Source organism: Myxocyprinus asiaticus, chromosome 45, assembly GCF_019703515.2.
Source record: "Myxocyprinus asiaticus isolate MX2 ecotype Aquarium Trade chromosome 45, UBuf_Myxa_2, whole genome shotgun sequence".
In the NCBI taxonomy this organism is placed as follows: Eukaryota; Metazoa; Chordata; class Actinopteri; order Cypriniformes; family Catostomidae; genus Myxocyprinus; species Myxocyprinus asiaticus.
The window spans coordinates 24,025,248-24,045,994 of NC_059388.1; the positions used below are offsets into that span (position 1 = coordinate 24,025,248).

The 20,747-nt window shown below is 36.9% G+C and overlaps 1 protein-coding gene across 2 annotated transcripts in view; it reads right to left on the reverse strand.

Moving 5' to 3' along the window:
* Positions 1 to 20,747, reverse strand: part of LOC127434905 (protein O-mannosyl-transferase TMTC1-like) — a 61,227-nt gene that overhangs the window by 6,768 nt on the left and 33,712 nt on the right. For both annotated transcript variants that reach the window (XM_051687970.1, XM_051687972.1), the window contains exons 9-19: positions 13,069 to 13,190; positions 9,126 to 9,293; positions 8,459 to 8,572; positions 6,791 to 6,934; positions 5,950 to 6,058; positions 5,683 to 5,785; positions 4,552 to 4,687; positions 4,299 to 4,443; positions 3,847 to 3,984; positions 1,502 to 1,624; positions 130 to 207 (exon numbers count right to left, since the gene is read on the reverse strand). In XM_051687970.1, the coding sequence (XP_051543930.1) occupies positions 130 to 207; positions 1,502 to 1,624; positions 3,847 to 3,984; positions 4,299 to 4,443; positions 4,552 to 4,687; positions 5,683 to 5,785; positions 5,950 to 6,058; positions 6,791 to 6,934; positions 8,459 to 8,572; positions 9,126 to 9,293; positions 13,069 to 13,190 (1,380 nt within the window). The remainder of the gene's footprint in view (positions 1 to 129; positions 208 to 1,501; positions 1,625 to 3,846; positions 3,985 to 4,298; positions 4,444 to 4,551; positions 4,688 to 5,682; positions 5,786 to 5,949; positions 6,059 to 6,790; positions 6,935 to 8,458; positions 8,573 to 9,125; positions 9,294 to 13,068; positions 13,191 to 20,747) is intronic.

The window sequence follows — 20,747 nt, forward strand, 5'->3', positions numbered from 1 at the left end:
TTTTTTATTTTGGGGTGAAATATGACCCGGGCATGTTCTTGACAGTTTTAGTAAGATTCTGTATATTTCAAAACACATGGCACTTTGTAAATGGACAGTTTGTTATGCAAAACCTCTCATTCGTTATACCTTGATGTGCTGAATGCCGCCCATGTTCATCCAAGCTTGTGATTGGTCAGGTTTGAGATCAACAGCAAGCTTGTAACTCTAGAAACATTAGATTAACACACCATATATTATATACACACCATGTAGCCAATGATGAATTCAACAGCACTGAACCATTGGTAAGATTAAACCTTTTATAACAGTTTTTGGCTTGATTTATAAACATGATCCATTGATGATAAAAAAAAAACAATACCACTGGAGGCGCATTTAACAGACTGGCTCTACCGCAGTCATGGTGTCAAACTACCGCAAAAGTATTTTTTGTTTTGCGCTTTATAACTGAGCTTTGAACTGGATATCAGAATTGAGTACTTTGGCACTGCTGACCTGTAAACCTGAGACCAGCCTGTTCTCATCTGTCCCTTTGTGGTCAAAATAAAAGTAGGACTTCATGCCAAACAGCAGCAGGAGGCCTGGAATGAATCCAGGAACAAAGAGTGCAGCCAAAACAGTCCTCTTATTAACCAGAAACATGCCGAATTAACATTGGGTTAATTGAAGTCCTTTTAAGGCAATTTGGATACAGAGAAATACTGAGGTTAAGAACATATTATGTGACGCATTATTTTCTTAGTAGACTGGAGTAATGGCAGCTGAAAATGGGACTTTGCCATCATGGATGAAAATTGAATTTAATTATAAATAAAAACATAAAATTTATTTCAGATTATAGAGATTATATTCTTGGTCGAAACTGAACATTCTGAACATATTTTACTCTTTTTTTTGTTCTTAAAAAAAATAATAGCCACATCTACTGTATATTTCTCTTCATTTTAATGAATGGGCATTTGCTGTCAGCCACGCTAAACCACGCCCCCAGCATTGCGCGTGTGTGTATGTCAAGACTGCAGAACAGACATTCTCGAAGAAGAATACCAATACAAACGGCTCAGCATTTATTTGTGCATTAAATTACACACACACTTATGTACTTGTGGATGGTATTCTGAGCAAAGAAAACCATCTCTTTGTGCATTCTTCGGGTGCGTGGATTTGTAAATTGAGCATGTGTGGATCTGTTGCGTGCCAGTGTGGATCTGAGGCCCATTGATTCCCGTATGCATCTGTCGATCTGTTGCATGAATGTGTTCTTGCAACTCACGATTGTCAACACTGCGCAACCACAGATGCAGATCTCATGCATTTAGTTGTGGAACCCTGCAAAGCTTTCGTAGGCTATTTAGTGGACAAAAGATAGAAATACTCTTTATTCCCCTAACAGATGTAGCCAGTTTGAACGGGAACGCTGTTCCCCAATGAAATTCACTCCGGGAACTCAGTTCCCCCGCGTTCCCCCCCATTTCCAGCCCTGGGTATTTCTAGTTACCTGGAAGGCTTTGTCAAGTTGGTTCATCTCTCTGAGCTGGTTGCCCATGGAGAAGTGCAGCTCTGCTCTCACTGCAGGATCTGATGGTTCCTGCAGCAGTGCTGTTTTTAATGCATCCAATGCCTGAAACACACACACACGCACACACACGCACACACATTAACATAGCTACAGTATTTTGCAATCAGTATTTTTGTCTTGTTTTCCAGTAAAAATATGTAATTGTTTTTTTAAACAAAATATATTTACTTCAGAAGCAAAAATTTTTAAATTTATCAGAATTGTTTCCAGAGAATATAGTTTATTTTTCTTATCCCATTGGCAAATTGTCTTGTTTCAAACATGGAGAAAAAAAAAAAAGCATAAACATAAACCTTACTAAATTCTTTGATAGATTTATGCTTAAGCAAAACCTTTATATGCCAGTGGCATCAGAAACATAAACGTAATTCAAAAACTACAGTCTTGACCAACACAAAATAGGTATCGTTTTAAATCTTAGAAGTTGTACTTTACAATGCATGCAGTCATTATGACCAAAACTAAACAAGTACTTTGAAATTTGCAGACAAATCAGAAGTGTTTCTTTTTGATAATTTATTAATGTTGCACTGCACATTTTATTGTAATCAGTAAAAACATCAAACTGATCAAATAGCCATGTGTCATATGTCATTGGAAAGCTCTCAAAGAGTAGAATTCAACCAATATTTCTTGACAAAAATATAGGGAGTAATAGCTAACTATATGTCTTTGACATGTTACAGTACATGTAAACAGGTGTTGCTTATATGCCACGCTTTCACTTATAACTTCATGAAAAATAAATGGAACATAAAATATCACATACGTTTACACACACATTACTTAGAGGAGGCGATTATCTTTAAAACGAGCCCACACACACACAAGGTAGTCGGATGCATAGATCATTAGACAATCCACATAAAGGACAATGTGCACACAGCACATAATGTGCTATCTGGCTAAAAACACGTTAGCTTTCCTGGATCAGATGACTACATTGGAAAGGATGTAGTACATTGTCCAGTGTCATGGAATACTAAACCAATCGTATTAGGATTCAGAACGCTGCAAGCAGATGTGTAAGTCATCCAAATATGATCAGTGAGGATCGTTCATTCCAATTACATATGGCCACCAGGAGATGGTGCCAAGTATATGACACAGACTCAATGATGGCTCAAATGACACAGAATGGCACTGAATGATATCTCATTACTCATGCATGCATGCTTTGGATAGAGTGAATACCTTTAGTCATTGTTTATTTGCATGTTTAATTAGCTATTATGTACAAATATTATGTTTTATTTGTTTGGAGAGGCTTTTGGAAACATTTTTGGACACTAGGATCAATTTTTATTATGCTATAACTTTTGATTGCTTTGTCGCCTCAACACAAAATTTTACTCGGTTACAGGTGACATGATTAGGACCAAAACAAAAGCAGTGTTTAGGAGCTACCTTATTTACACCCTGAGATATATAATGTCAAATCAGAAAAATAAGAAAAAATAATTTACAGTATATCATTAAAAAAATTGAAAAGTTTTCTTTAAAATTATACTAAACACTTGACCCTGCTTGTTTTTGTTGTTGTTTTTTTTTGAGTTATAAGCCTTTAATTTTGGATATGCCACTGAAACAGGAAATCTTTAAAAACACACTCAGAGCTTAAAGGGTTAAGCTAACTATAATTCCTATGGACTGATCCTAACCCTCCCCAAAAAGAAAATTTTGCTTTCATTTATTACTTATTTTAATGATAATAATAATAATAACAATGATGATAATAATAATGAAATACATAAAGTAATAATAATAAAAAATATATATTTATTTATTTACATTTATTTATTTATGAATGACCCATAATGTCACTTATGTGGACAAATTTGCCTCTGATTTATAGCCAAGTATGTGCAGTCACACATATATGGTCTTTACTAAAACCCCACAGTTCACTAGTACTGATCTTCTTTTTGCTGACTCTCATCTTTACAAGTGTGCTCTCTCACATGCAAAACTGAGATTTCTCTTTGAAGTGGAGAGAACCTCTAAACTGAAGAGAAGAGGGCAAGAGTAATAAAGAGACATTAATTCATTGTAGTCTTTGGAAAATCAGATGACTCACTGAGACTCAATAACATTTGCTTTGAACTGCCGACAACAGCGGCAAAAGTGGACTACGGCAAAATTAAGATGCTGCATGAATTGATTCACAGAGCTCCAAATGAGAAAAAAGTGTGTTTTCTCCTACTCAGTAAGGGGCAATAAAAGAGAGAACACATGAATTGACACACAGAAACATGCGCACCCACCTCAGTGTGATTTCCTTGTTTGCTATAGATGGCTGACAACAAGCGATAACATTCAATGCAGTTGCTGGTCTTTGAAATTATGCCAAGGGTCATTTTTTCTGCCTCTGTAGAGCGACTTGCCATGGCTAAAACCTGCGCCTGTGGAGGGAACGAGACAGAAAGAGAGTTAAAAAAGAGTGAAAGAAAAAGGGTCCAGCAAACAAAATATGAGGTTCATTTCTCGGGCCGTGATGTGAATCAGAGTGAAGGGTCTTTGGAGACTCAATTAAGCTGACTTTGTACTCTCTGAAACACTACAAGGAAACCATTCTCAAAGGCGCTGAGCCAACGCTGTCAACTATAACCCAATCAAATGTACACCAGGTCTGGGTAGTTTTGGCCTGTTTGAACATTCCGTCAACATGAATCTATGGGTTTTTTCTGATTTTAGTTTGTCCAAAAGTCTCTCTCACCAGTGCGAGCCAGATGTCAGTGCTGTCTGGCTGCAGTGTGGCTGCCTCTTTGTAAACCTCCAGTGCCTCTTCATATCTACCTGTGTTATAGTACAAAGCCCCCAGAGGGGTCAGGATATCCACCTTACGAACCACTTGCAAGGCCCTGTGTGGGAAACAGACACACACCCAGCCAAAAGTTTGTTTATAGTTTCTTTCATTGTTAGCTGGATACACTGTTTAAACTATACAGTTTCATTTGATCTCAGCTAACCTTTTGTACCATAACTCCGCCTCTTTATTGTCATTGGACGACCGAAGAAGGCGGCCCAGGTTCACCATGGCAACATAGTGAGCTGGCTTGAGACGGACCGCTTCTTGGTAATGAAAGGCGGCACGGTCTCCATGACCTAAAAGAAAGGGTGAAAGATAATATCGAGGTCTCAAAATTATCAATCACTTTATTAGTGGTGATTGCTAAGACAAGCATCACTATTACTTTTGCTCATCATGCTATACTTACCCATACAGAAATCATCAGCCATATATGAACATATATTTAAAATTAAGGTTGTGTGTTTACATTTTTAAATTCCACTATTACTGTATTTGGGAAAAGTTGTTACATATTTGAAAATTGACATTTTTTGCAGTATTTTAAAATGTTGCATACAGTATATGTACAAGTATATGAGTTTTTATATAAAAGGGAGAGTCCACCCAAAAATGAAAATTCTCTCATCATTTACTCACCCTCATGCCATCCCAGATGTGTATGACCTTCTTTCTTCTGCTGAACACAAACTGAGATTTTTAGAAGAATATTTCAGCTCTGTAGGTCCATACAATGCAAGTGAATGGTGGACAGAACTTTGAAGGTCCAAAAAGGACATAAAGAGCATAAAAGTAATCCATAAGACTACAGTGATTAAATACATATCTTTAGAAGCAATATGATAGGTGTGGGTAAGAAACAGATCAATATTATAAATCCTCCTCCCTGCCCAGTAGGTGGCGATATGCACAAAGAATGCGAAAGTGAAAGTGGAGACTTAAATATTGTTCTGTTTCTCACCCACACATATCATATCGCTTCTGGAGATATGGATTTTATCACTGCAGTCGTGTGGATTACTTATATGCTGCTTTTGTGTGCTTTTCACTTGCATTGTATGGTCCTACGGAACTGAGATATTTTTCTAAAAATCTTAATTTGTGTTCAGCAGAGGAAAGAAAGTCATACACATCTGGGATGGCATGAGGGTGAGTAAATGATCAGATAATTTTCATTTTTGGGGGAACTATCTCTTTAATGAAAGCCATTCATGAACATATTATATATGTGTTTTACATATAATGTACATTATACATGTATTGACATATATACAAAATCTAAAAGACTCACTTGTGTCCACCAGGAATACTCCATAGTTATTATGGAGGTCCGAACTGTCGGGGCAGTTTTCAATACCTTTTGTATAAATTTCATTTGCTTCTTTTGAACGTCCCTACAAAAAAAAAAGTAAATGAAAAATAAAAAAATGTGAATATAAACTGTGGTCTTTAAAAGGCATTACAAACAACAATATCTAACAAGGACTGAAAAGATAACTCCTTATTTGGGTAATTTACAGTAATGAGAAAAACAAAACCCGACTAAAAGAAGAGAAACCTGGTCAGCATATAGAGAGGCGAGACTAGAGTAGGCATCAGCAAAATGTGGACCGAACCGAATCGATTCTTTCAGCATCCTCTCTGCTTCTTCTTCCTTTCCCTGAGACCTGGAAAGCAATACCATCATCATCCTCTTCCTTATATACACAAACACAGGTTCATACATAGTGAGAGGTTAATTAAGACTGACGCAGGTTGAGAATCGAGAAATAATAAGAGATTGTTATTCTGAACTGGTCCCATTTAAAAAAAAAAAATCTTGATTCGAATGATTGAAACCAACTAAGCATTTAATTCCGTTATCGGTTCTGGAACTTTCACCGTTGCGGACGGAACACTGTAATAAAACATGCAATGTAACCATCAGAGCTGTTGTCAAGACAATCAGCACGTGTCTTGTTTTTCGAGCGATTGTGATTCATTGCCTCGTGCAATGAAAAAGTGTGTAAACGCACATTTTTATGGAATATATGCCACCTCGCAGACATTACAAGACTTACAGGCTCACTAAATCCAAAGTATGTGTTGAAAAGAGAAAACAAAGGCTGCAATGTTGCGCAATAAAATATAATTTTTTTCTTCTTTCAACAATTGAATACCATTTATCTCCACTATTTATTGTTTTTACAGTTCTGTTGAAATCTGAAATTACCTCAGAATTTGACAACAAGCTTCTGAGGGTAGTGAATGCAATGAGAATTGATATCCAAACAACTGTCCATTCTTTCTTCCTCAAAATTACAAAAAGAATGGTTAACAGAACCACTGAGGAACAAGAATCCGAATGGTTAAATTCCTTGTGATTCCATAATAATCATAAATTTTGTGTGTGTATTTACTTCAGAAGGTTGCCCAGGTTGAAGAGAGCTCTGTTGTGCTGAGGGTTAATGTCCAGCGCTTTCCTGTAATAAATTTCAGCCTCCTCTGCTTGGTGAGTCAGGGTGCCCAAATTATTCAGTGCACTGGCATGTCGAGGGTACAGTCTACACAAACACAGAGTGTGGATTTGGATTTTACATAAATCAGTGAAAGCTCTGATTCCCAATATTTGCAGAAAAAGAAATGGTGTATCTTGGCAGCTGGAAATGCTTCAACCAGTGTGCGCAAATAATAAGTGTGCAGGGGTGGGAGTATTTGTGCTATCTGTGGGTGTATGCACGCAAACTAGGGGTGTATTGTATGTAAGTGAAGTGGCGTAAAGCACTATTTGCTATTTTCCTGAGAAATAGGTAATTGCGCTAAGATGTTTCAAAAGCTCATCTTATCTCAGCGCAAAGTCAAAACTCAGTTCCTGCAATTGCAGTTTGGAGATTCCACCAGCAGGTGGTAATAAAGTAATAATGTAAATGTCCAAACTCTGAAAATATAGTGGAACATCAAATTATATCCATGACAATCACTGTTGTAGTTGTTTTATGAAACAAATATTTATGACATTTGTGTTAAACTATCTCTATGTCATGGTTTATTTTTCAATTATTATTATTATGTTTATATTTACAATTGTATTTATGATCTCATTTAAATGGATATTTTTCCATCAGTTCTCGTAGTGATTTTTATGTCACTGCAAAAGGGGTCGGTGGAAGAAGTTGGAGAGAGAAAATGTTTGTATTTGGTATGATTTTTTTACCACTTCATTATTTTGATTATATTTTTGTTTCGTTTGAAGTGTATTTTGAATTTAGAAATATGTTTGGTTTAATTTTTTCGTGTTTCAATAAATTAATTAAATTTTTCAAAATCAAAATCGACCGGTAGAAGTGAAGTGCATTTTGATACAATCCCTGCTATTACAAACCATGATTTGTGTTGCCACATTTTCCATGCACATAAAAGGAGCGTGCCACTGTCAAAGAAATATGCCTGACATGCAGTTAATGCAAAAAAGATCGGAAGTCCATATTTCTATTCTTCTATTTCATTGCATACAGTCAATTTACTTTTATGAATGTGCTGTCTTTGTTTATATCGCTAGTGCTTGACAGGGAATGGACTATATAATTGGACAAAGATGGTGCTGGAGAAGAATCTCAGAATTAAATTACTCTTGACCCAGCCCATTAGCGCTTTGCGCTTGCAATTTTGCCAAACCCACTTGCGCCTAGACTTAGCGCATGGTTGCGCAAAAATACCAAATCTGCCTGGCCATGCTCACTGACTTTGCATGTATGAGTTATGGCATAGCACTGCACTTAGCGCAGTAATAAGGCCCTCAGTGTCAAATTATTCTTAAAGACTCCATTAAAATGGTTTGTCAAGTTTCTATGTTGACGTATTTCTTGTTGAAATACGAAGTTGGGTCAGGGAATATATATATATTTTTTAAATAGCCAATAACATTTAGTTTATGTCACAGACATTAACATGATGTGCTACTTGCTGTTGCTAGTCAGAAATAGGTGGTATTAAAAAGAGGGACATCCTCAATAGCCACAAAATACCACAAAACTCAAACTTTGATACAATTTTGTTTTTAAGAAATATGTTTACATAGACACACTTACCTGAGGGCAGTTTTATAGTGGTAAATGGCTTCTTGGTTTCGCCCTCTGTCCTTCAGAAAGTTGGCATAGTTGTAATGAACTTTTGCATTGTGAGGTAACGTCTTAATACCAGACCTGAAGGTGGATGGTAAAAAACGGTTCAGAACCCCCTCAGAGAACAACCTCCCACACAAAATGAACTATGTGAACCCTGTACCACACAAACAACAAATCTTGAATCTTATTCACATGTTTCTAAAGATTTAAATCAAAAGAGAAAGCTGCTTAACAACACAAATACACATTTCACTCCCACTTTGCAACAAAAAACAACACACTAAATGACACATTAGGAAACAGTTCACCCAAAAATGATACACTTGGGCAGAAAACCAGATAATCAGTGAATAACGACTTATATTTTGATCTGTTCCTTACATAAAGCAATTGAATGGCTTCAGAAGACTTGCAATATAACACACAAATCATATGGACTATTTTAATTATTCTTTTATGCCCCTTTTTGAGCTTGACAGTTTAAAACCAGCATCTACTTTTGTTGTATGGAAAAGAGCAGCCTAAATATTTTCTAAAATATCCTTTCAAATAGAATATTCAGTTTTGGGTGAACTATGTAGTGGAGTGAAGAATGTAATGGATCTTGGCTATTAAACACACACCCACACACCTAAACAGGGCTTCTCTGGAGAGCCAGATTTCATTCTGTTGGACGGTCTTCCAGGAGAAGAGGAGAAGGACAACCAGCATGGACACAGTGAGCGCGGCCGCTCCCCATCGATTGACCACTGAATAAAGTCTGTTCAGTCCATGCACAACCAGAACACAGTAGCCCATACTGCACACACACACACACACACACACACACACAAACACAAACAAAAAGGTTTTATATAAAAATCTTCTCTAATATGAGGAAAACTAACCAGACGTACATATTAAACCCAGCCTTTGTGTGTATGTAACCAAGGTGAATGAGCTAAAGGCCTAATTTAAACAAATGCTGATAACCAGTTGGGAAAGCTAATATGATCACTAGATATGAACCATTTCCCAGAGGCAGACCAATAACTCTCAATGAAAAACAGAGACATCCTAAGGGGCCGTTCATACCGCACACATTTTTGAGTCCATACTGAACGCAGTTTTTCAATTGTTTTTCTAACATGCACTAAATGGATGTGACATTTGTGCCGCTAATGCTTTAAAGTAATGCAAGGTATATCCTTGAAGATAATCATGAGAAGGACAAAATGCCTTTCATTCCATTAGCCACAGGATACGGGCTAATCTGACCTCACATAGTTTATCTTCAGACACTGGTGTCACCAGGGACACAGTCAGAAACGGCTAAAGTCAAACACAATTACAAAGACCTCCTACTGTATGTGTAGAATATTAGATATTATTGTGGCTTTAGACTGGTGCAGGAAAGAGCAAGTTATATCAATGTTTTATTCAACCCACCTGACCAGCAATACATTCTGGTGATGTGAAATAAAACACTTCAACTCAAACCTCAGTAAACAGTCAAAGCAAGTTTTTAATACACATTTGAGTGATTTTGAGAACAAAGAGTTCAGTGTACCCAAATTTTAAAATAAAAAATAACTAATTCTCTCCACAAATGTCATGTCAAAAATATTCAACCCCCAAAGTCAATCATTTGTGGAGCATCCTTTATCCTTAATAACAGCAAATAAATGTTTCAGGTAAGTGTTCTCAAGCTTCGGACACCTCTCTATTAGAATTTTTACACATTTCTCATGAGCAAAAGCTTCCAGCTCATTGACATTCTTTGGTTTCTGTGCTGCCACTGCTTCCTTGAAATCCCAACAAAGGTTTGCAATGGGATTTTAATGATGGACATTCCACGACCTATCCCTGAACCAGATTTTGGACAACTTGGATGTATCCTTGGTGTTATTGTCTTGCTGGAAAGTCCAGTGATCACTGAGCTTCAATTTACTCACTGAAGGCATCACATTTTTCATGCCAAAATGGCCTGATACCTGAAAGAATCCATGGTGTCAGTCACATAGTCAGGATAGCCGTTTCCTGCAGCTGCAAAACACCCCCATAACAGGACTGACCCACCTCCATGCTTGACTGTGGGTATGGTGTCGTTCTTGTCATCACCTTGTCATCTTACTCCAGACGTACTGCTGACCCATGGGTCTAAAACTCATTTTCAGTTTAGTGTTATATGTCTATAAAACCTTCTTCCAGGACTCCACAGGTCTTTCCTAATTACTTCTTGAATATTCAGTCAACTGCAGTCAACATTTCCCTTGGTGAAGTTTTGCTTTCTTCCACACCCCAAGAAGGTTGCTGTTGTACCATATTTTAAAAATGTTTGAATGGTGCTGCCAACTTTGTCTACTGGAAATTGAAGTGCCTTGGAAATGTACTTTTAGCCATGACCTTTCTTGTGAAATGAAATAATCTCCTCTGTTAGCTTTTGCGATAGCTTATTTTTAATTGCATTTTTTGCATAGAAATACATTTTTGCTTACAACGCTAAACTTACATTTTAAAACTTAAATAAGTGACATTGCAGACTGATGACTTAATTTTAAAACAATTACTTGTGTAGCCTGACATATTTAAGTAACAGCTACATGCAATAGGGGTTGAATAATTATGACATGGCTGTATTTTTTAAAAATCCTGCTATTTAGAAATATTAGGATATATATTCACACTATGACTTTGAATGTGTCACTCAACTGATATAGATGTAAAGTTTAAAAATTCTGGGTCATCAGAAAAGCTTAGCTTTGTAAATCCTTACTGTCTTGGGGGGGTTGAACAATTTCGATTGCAACTGTATGCTCCCAATTTATTTTTCTTGCTTTGTCTCTCCATTCTGCTTTACAGGAAACTTATATTTGGAAGGCGACACCTCCCTTTCCCAGCCAACACACACTCCTCACTAACAGAACACATGCAGACTCCTACAGCTTCACACACACACACACACACACACACACACACACACTGGTGCAGCTATCCTTATGAGGACTCTCCATAGACATAATTATTTTTATACTGTATGACTATAGACTATATATAACTAAAGATTCTATCCCATAAACCTAACCCTCACAAAAAACATTCTGCATTTTTAAATGTAAAAAAAAAAAAAAAAAATTGTATGTTTTTCAGAGATTTGAATTATGGGGACACTAGAAATGTCCTCATAAAACACATTTATATCATAATACCCTTGTAATTACCAGTTTGTAACCTAAAAAAATGTCATCGTAAACCACCCAAACCCGCCCACACACACGGCAATGGTAGCCAAACCTGTAAACACACACACACACACACACACACACACACACACACACACACACACACAGCTTCCCACAATTGCATATATAAAAAAATTCCAGGTTAAAAATCCAGATTCATTACTGTGAATTTGGATACTATGTTTATTTGAATTGGGGTTTGGGTCCTTAACTGTCACATTAATAAATATCCCAATGCAACAATGCTAAAAAATTGCCTTCAATTTATTTATGCAAAATATAATGTATTTTTTCTTTTTCTATTTTTATTTTTTTTTTAGGGGGTGAAATTTGACCTGGACATGTTTTTGTGAGATTCATCCAAGTATGAGCAACATTAATAGTGATGCTTACTTTTTCTTATTGCTTCATACGCACAACTGCAAGTTCCTCACATTCTTCTCATAGCTTCATTTCTATTGTGGAATGTGAGTGTGTGTGACTGTGAGTGTGGATAAATAATTTGGCCTCTAAGCCACAGTGCTGCCCCTACATGTCTGATTACTATTGCTGTTAGAAATGTACAAAGGCAGTGCCAGTAATATTTACTCAGGATGCACAGATAAAGGCTGCCCAAATGCCTAAGTGAAAGATAAGTGTCGGGCTGATCCTAACACAGGCCATTAAAATTCAGTGAGTACAAACCCTTCATTACGCATAACCAAGTGTACTCAGGAATGTAATGCAAAGTGTAATTGTATTTGTGTGTGTTTATCGGGTCACCACTACACTCCCAGCTAATGAGATAATTTTTGAAGAACCACTATTAAATACCATGCCTCATTGTTCAAATTACGGTTTAATCTACACATTAACACAGTTCACATAAATAAACACATTTACTTAAGTATCTAAATGTGGACATACCATAGACTTCCATTGTTTTTAATTATATAGCTATTTATATTAGCAAGTTATAATTACAACAGCCTAAGCTTAATTCGACCACTAAAATAAATCTTTTAGCATTCTTAGAATTGAAAAAAAATATTACTTGCTTTATTTATAAATCATTTTCCAAATGAAGGTTTTGTTAGATTTAGCTCACTTTTCAGGACAGTTCTGTCACTAAACTATAGCCAAGTACGTACACACACACTTATTACAGATCAGTGGTGCATTATGTGAAACGGGCTCTAGACAGATTATGTACTGTTATCAGCAGTGTGTTATCCTCACAGAGGGATGAACAAGCGAGGGAGGAGAGAAGGATGAATTTTTAAAGCATTAGAATTTTTTTTTTTTAAAAGGACATTTTCTGACAGTTGCAGTATACTTTCACAGGCACACATTTGCATACACATACACACAAACCTGGGCATGTAGAGAACTCTTTCCGCCACCACAAATCCCACACGGAAGAACAGATTACTGGCTGGGATGAAGGGAAAGACCAGGAACAGCACACCCACCAACACCTCCTTCCCTTCCATCTTCTACACAAAGAGAGAGACAGATAGAAAGAGATGAGCTGGTGAAACAAGAGATTTGTCATCTTAAATACAAAACGCATTACATTTTCTGAAGAAAAACTCATCGTCCCATGTTAGAGCATTGCTATGCAGTTGCTAAAATATTCTGAGTGGTTTCTGAGTGGCATGTTGCTATGTGGTTGCTGGGTGGTTGCTAGGGCGTTTTAGAGTCTTACTGTATAATAACACACAGTATATTGTAATCAGATTACAGTTACTGACCTTCAATTAAGCAAATGACTTTCAAGTACATTACTTGGGCTTCATATATTTCTAAAATTATATTTATATAGAATACATTAATGTTCATATATACGTCTGTTGGCGTTTCTGTGACAGCTGAAGAGCGTGCAACCTATAGCCAGTCATCATAAAGGAGAAACATGAGGTGTTGAGTGTGTGACTTAAATGCAACAATAAACAAGGAGGAAGTATTGACATTATTTTAGAATAAGTGAAAAAGTGTTCGCACTGTGAAAAGTGGTTTAGAAAATAGCTTGAAAGTTACGTAATTGGTAATTTCCATGAAGTAATCAGTATAGTAATATAATTACCATTTCTAGAGAAGTGACTCTTAATTTGAAGTAGAATACTTTGAGTAATTTACTCAACACTGGTTTGAATCTACTGTATATGTCCAGTTCAACTTGTTAGGTCTTAAATGTGCTATAAGCAATTTTTCATGGAAAGGTATGCAGAAAAAAAAAACATTTTCCTATTCCCTGAAAGACATTAATGAAATAAGTGTCCTGAGATATCTTACCAGTCTCTGTGACAGCTCTAGACTCTGTAAACAGCAAACAAAATGTGTCCACGATCCACGATCTCTGACATTTTCTGCCTGTCAATCATTTTGCGCATTCTACCTGTCAATCATTACGCGCATTCACATAGTATTGTAGTTGCAGCGAATTATTGAGGCTTATTGCCATTTCTATGCCATGTTGTTCATAACAGTTGTCAGCTGAGGGCGCTATTTTGCTGTTGTTTTTGACAACTGCCTGCTTGATGTCGGCCTCAATAAAGCTCATTTAGTATCTTTGGAGTGCAGGGTTTTGAAAAGAGGGTGCGTGGCTATTCCAACGGCTCAGCTTGTGGAAATTCTATGGCTAAAATCTCTTACAGCACCTTTAAGACAGTACGTTTTAGTAACCCGGCTCTTGTTCCCTATACACAAGGTTGGCTCCCTCCTTCAATGAATGTCTAAAGCCAGCATGAGTGTGTTTACATGTAAAGAAAGAGACGAGAGTGGTCTTTCAGCGACAGGAGATAACCTGTATAATATCCTCTTTACACTGATGCATGCTTTTTCCAGCAGAGATGAGCTGACCAACGGTATTGTCACATTCATTGTTAGTTCATTTAAAGAATGCATTAACCAATGTTTACGAATTAAACCTTATTGTAAAATGTTACCAAATAGTGAATATATTTGCATATGTGTATTCAGAAGCGAGGCGCTAACAGAAATGGCCACTTTATAAAGTGTTGGTTGATGTCCAGCAGAGGATTTCTATTATTTACCTTGCAGTTACAGAGTGTACGGCGTCTCAACAGCCTTAAATACACTGTTTATGAGGTCGGCCTTATCCTCAATGTGACACTGCAATACATTTAAAATCCCTTTTCTGTAAGCACCTCATATATTAAGCCATTTTTAGCAGTCTCTGGACCGGTGGCTGGCAAAAGTGGAAGTGTCTATGCCGCACTCCGGAAATCAAACTTAGCTGTCATATGCAACTAGCCAAATCAGACATGATCACCTTTCCCACTGGCACTACTGATAGTGCATTGTGCGAGCAACCTTTAAGACACAGGTTCTGGTCTCATGGGAACCAGGAGGTAGTCATGTTTACATAAACAGTAGTAAGCGTGATTTGGAAGTTGCATTTTTGCTCTAAAATTTTATTTTTACTCCATTGACGGTTAGGTTTAGGGAGTAGGATTAATAAAATATGCATTCATCATTTACACCTAAAAATGCAACTCACTTTTTGCACCACTCTGTGGACATTTATGTTCAATAGTGCTTCCAGCTTCGGCCACTGGGGGCAGGACTTCGCATTTCGGTAATCACAGAACAATTTCAACTGAAGAACTTTTAACTTACCACCACCAAATTTACAGTGTGATAAGTTTGAATACTTAGGTTAAGGGTTTGTTTAAATCCCAAACCCTAAGTATGAGTAAGAGTAATAGTGATGCTTGCCTTAGTAAGCACCACTAACAAAAAACACAAACATACACCACACATACTGTACAAACATGCACTCAAGGACACAATCAACTGTTTACTACCTAGGCAATATTTTCACTACACCATACTGACCTCTTCTACACAGCTACAAAGCTTCCATATCTCCACTAGTGTTATCTGAGAGCATATCCTTGAAAAATGAGCTAGTGTTGTGATTTTATCGATGTATGAGTTAATTAAAAATGACAGCTGAGGAATGAGGTGTCAATACAGAGATATAAATTAAATAAGAAATCTGAGATCGAAAATGAGATATGAAACTGTAGCTCGGTTTACTTTGAATAGTCTGATATGCTGATAAAAAATACAAAATAAAACAGAAACCATTGTCTGGAGTTTCATTCTGATATGGAAAACTCAATATACGCACACACGCACGCACACGCATGCACACACACGATAAGAATGTTTTAATATTGATTTGTGCCTTGCAGTCCTTCTGAAACATTAATTACCATAGGATTTAGTCAGAACCAAATGACACATCGTGGACTCACGACAAGCAACAACTGTGTCGATAAATAAGCAAAAATGGACACCAAAAAAAAAAAAACTTGTTGATAACATTCAGCCAACAATCAGCATTACTGACTCGCTCTTGGACCTGCCCGTGTCATTGTGTGCCTTTGTGTGAGATAATTAGCTTGGTAAACATTCCTGGGGATACAGATTGGAAAGTCATTAGGGTGAATCGCTGGCACAGAGCCCTACATGGCTGATCGGTGGATGGCTGCCAAGGGATGTGTATGGTGGCCGAGAAGTGCACAACACAACTGAATTAGCAAAGCAAATAAAAGCTGAAAACACAATGGAAATAAAGCCATAACACAACAAAATTAAGCCACAGCACAGCAAAATTAAAAGAAAAGAAATATTTTTTTAAACACGGTATTTTAAGTCATGTGGCAGTCTGACTCAATGCATGAGAGATCATGAGGCTGTTCGGAAGATGCAGAGACCTGCTCGTTCCACTGCATGTCACTACAAGAGGAACTGAGTGTTTCCCTACAGTGCTTCGGCGTCCGAGCGGGGGCTACTGCCTGCACACAGCTAATTTTTTGCGGAAGCAGGACACATTATAAGAGCTGTATTTATACAAGAATAGCTGCATGTACTGTGATGTCATTTTTGCATCATTGTGTGATTTGAGCAAATGTTGATGAAGTTATGTGCATTCTGATAGAAACCCAACAAAGTATTGGCCAGAGCACTTAAGGACAAACAAGTACAGCGTTTTTATATATATACATTTTTTTGGGGATAATTTTGTTGTTTTGTATCTTATTAATTTCATTGTGTTGTGTCTTTTCCATTGTGTCATGGCTTAATTTTGTTGTGTCGTGGCCTAATTTCGTGGTGTCCTGTCTTTTCCATTGTGGCGTGGCTTCAATTTGTTGTGTCATGGCTTCATTTTGGTATGTCGTGTCTTTTCCGTTGTGTAGTGGCTTAATTTTTTTGTGTTGTGGTTTAATTTAGTTGTGTCTTAGCTGATTTCTGGCGTTTTGTGGCTTTTCCATTGTGTCGTGGCTTAATTTTGTTGTGTTGAAGCTTATTTCTGTTGTGTTGTGGCTTTTCTGTTGTTGTAGCTTATTTCCGTTGTGCTGTGGCTTTTCCATTGTGTCATGGCTTAATTTCATTGTGTTGTGACTTATTTCTATCAGAAAGACTCACAGACTTGGTAAAGTTGATGTAACATTTATTTGATAAAGTGAATCACAGAATATATTTTTTCTTTAGGCGTAAGCCTTTCTGGCGGTCCGATGAGATTGCTACTCGAACCGTCAGATCCTGCCGGAGATAGGAGGCAGGGGGCGAGGAGCCTACCCCCGTGCAGGACGGGACTCGACTGGTGGCAGTGGGGAGGTGGAGGTTGCCGTGTTGGCACACTGAAACAGCATAGAGGTAGAATGAAAGCAGGCTTTTTAAAGCAATGGCTGATGTATGATTGGCTAGGAGCTAACTAGATAATGGCGTGATGTACTGCTGCAAGTCTCCCGCTAGAACTACGCTTATCCTTACATTTCTATATTCTGGTCTTTTCTGTTGTGTCGTGGCTTAATTTCGTTGTGCTGTGTCTTTTCCGTTGTGTCATGGCTAAATTTCGTTGTGTTGTACAGTAGCTTATTTCCGTTGTGCTGTGTCTTTTCCGTTGTGTCATGGCTAAATTTAGTTGTGTTGTAGCTTATTTCCGTTGTGCTGTGACTTTTCCGTTGTGTCGTGGCTTAATTTCTGTTGTGCTGTTGTTTATCCCTTGTGCTGTGTCTTAATTTCATTGTGTTGTGGCTTATTTTGGTTGTGTTTTCTGCTTTTATTTGCTTTGCTAGTTCATACGCAACGTAGATGTGTACAAAAAGGGTGTGGACGGGGACATTTATGTGAAAATGGACACATTTCATTACTATGCATTTCCTGTGAGAGGCATTTTAATCTCTTTAAAGATTAAGTGTAAAGTTTAAGTGTCTGGGGACCAAATAGGTTATTGTTGAGGTTAACAACACTGTTGATGCGGCTGGCTCAATCTGGTTTATTTCACCTCAGCTGACCCCAACCAGGCTGCAATTTTCAGATACAAAATAACACCTATATTAACCTTGTGCGACACACATGTATGTTGTATTTTGACTTCGCTATATGCAACACATAATTTAAATGAATAGAAACCAACTGAAATTGTTCACAAGACTCTAGACTGTCATTTAAAGGCAAAACTTCTGCTGCACCTAGTCATGTAACACAACAACATGACGTCGATTTCCTTGAAGCGCTCCTACGGACGCAGCACCAACGAAAGTGTCTCTGGTAAGAAATCTCTAAGTTTTTTCATTGAAACCTGTTTGGTTATAAAGAGGACAGTCTCTAGTTTAGTTTGATATGTTGCAATAAAAAAAACTGATAAATCATGTTCGTTATTTTGAATAACTTTCAACTCTAACACATCTGTGGCTTCACTTTATTATACATTTTGTTTTATTTTATTTTGTTATCTCTGTGCAATATGATTCTATTCATTAACATTAGTAAATGTATTCCTCTATATTTACTCTGCATTTTCACATTGAGAATAAATGGTTTCATCCAAAAGCTGAAAAATTTTGCTTTCAGAGGCTTTATATGGACTTAGGATGGCAATAAGGTGCATTTCAAACTGTTCTGAGACCAGTGAAGACAGACAGCACACTGGAGGCTAAGTCATTCACTAAATGACTTAGAACTGAACAAGTGAGCAAGGGAGCGTCCTATAACTTTCTATGCAGCTAAATGCATTCAATCCTAAAATCCAACCAAAAGTTCAGTTTCAGGCTGCAGATGATGTTTGGACCACTCAACATGTTTGGCAGACATGGGACAATGATAACCAGTACTTAGATTCAGAATTGTACAATGCAACATTTTATTTTAACATGGTTGGCAGTGATTGGATGATGCTGGACTTTACTTTGAATAAGAATTATTTATTCAGCTTTACAGAAAATCAGCTGTAATGTCTGTAACGTCTCAAAAACATGAATAACCAACACTCCTGAAAACATAGTAAACAATTTGATGAAAAAAAAAAATAAATAAATTTGACTTTCTATAGCCTAGTGTTATTTAACATTTCACAACGTAGTCTTGCTGTCCACATACTGTATATGGACATACATTTTTAGGAAACGATTTGCTCTAAAAAAAAAAAAAAAAATTATATTTTGTTTGCTTATTTATTAGGTGCTAATAGTTACAAACCAAAAAGGGAAACGGAAAATGCACACAACAGTCTCAGGAGGTTAAAGGAGGCATATTATTTACTTTGATAAATGACGTTACCCTAAAGTTTCTCCCCTTTATAACATGATATAATTAAGCAGACTGTTTTTGCTACTGTTTCTTTAAGAGTTCAGAATGTAAATGACCTCCATGTATTGGCATAGTTCACAAAGTCATTCATCATGGTGGGCCAAGTTGCTCATACTGAATTGGCTTTGATAAGTAATTGTGATATGTTCACATGCTCATGGTTGTGATGTCTGACCATGATTTCTCAATGAACCATTTATGCAGCTTTGCTTCAATGTACTCGAAAGGGTGCTTTGCATTGAGAGCATTAGAGTATGTCTACATGGTACATTAATTTCTTAAAAAAAAATTTTTTTTTTTAAATCTTGCAAAGACAGAACCATAGCTAACAAAATATCAAAGTGTCATTTATTTCAAAGCACAAAACATTTAGCAGAAATTAGTTTGTTGGGTTTTAAATTATAATAGATATTGTTCAAAATGTCAACAAAAATTTATTTTGTCCATTGTTAATGTGTTGAACTACACCTGTGGTTTCTCTGCAAGGATACCTGTGTGAACTTCATACTTCCATTAAAATCACCTTGGGACCAGTTGGTTAAAAGCTATTACAAAAATGGCTTAGTGCATTAATGAAAAGTTGGTGCATTTGTTCGCAGTACAACTTGGTGTGATATTTTGTTATGGTGCAATGACATTTATACATTTTCAAGAGTGGTACAAGTGTCCAAATTTTTGGAGCCACTGTAGAACTCAATAAAAAGAAAATTAATCTGTTATTGTGAGTCCATTCTGTTATATCTATGATCAGTAGGATCAGTTCACATGGATAGAATATGAAATCTGAGATTGTTGTCTCTATAAACGGAATGAGAAAAACCTGCTTTTCTGCTTGGAAATATTTGCACACGCCTAAACTCAATCGGTAAAAGCAGAAGGCAGTTTACTGACATTGGTCTGTGAGCCTATATCAAACACACTTTATTAATTATTCAGTCAGGGATATGAGATCTGCTAATCAGGGACTGAAATATTCTCTCTCTCTATCTTTTTCCCTCTCTCTTGCTTTCTCACTGGCAAGTTGGATCAGCCATTATAGAAATGAGAGAAAAAATGCAAGGACTTTAATTTGAGAAATATGAACTGACATTCCCTCGCAGTTTCTCAAATGTTTTATAAAACAGCCTGTGAAAGTTTTATCAGTGGCTAGACTTCTCATGAGCTCATAAGAGGGCTAAAATACTTTGCAACTTTCTTAAAGGTGCACTCAGTTACTTTTGTCTTTGTGTAATTTTGGACTTACACCGACACCTAGCGGCTTGGATGCAGCATCATTTAAAATCAATAGTTTTCACTTTCAGATGCCATTGTAGAAATGTAGTATTCACAGTCAGCCATGATTACTTTAATCAGTGAGTGAAAGTATCAAACAACAGGACGGATACTGAGATTAAGCGAGTAGTATTCGGCTGGTCATGTGATTCTAA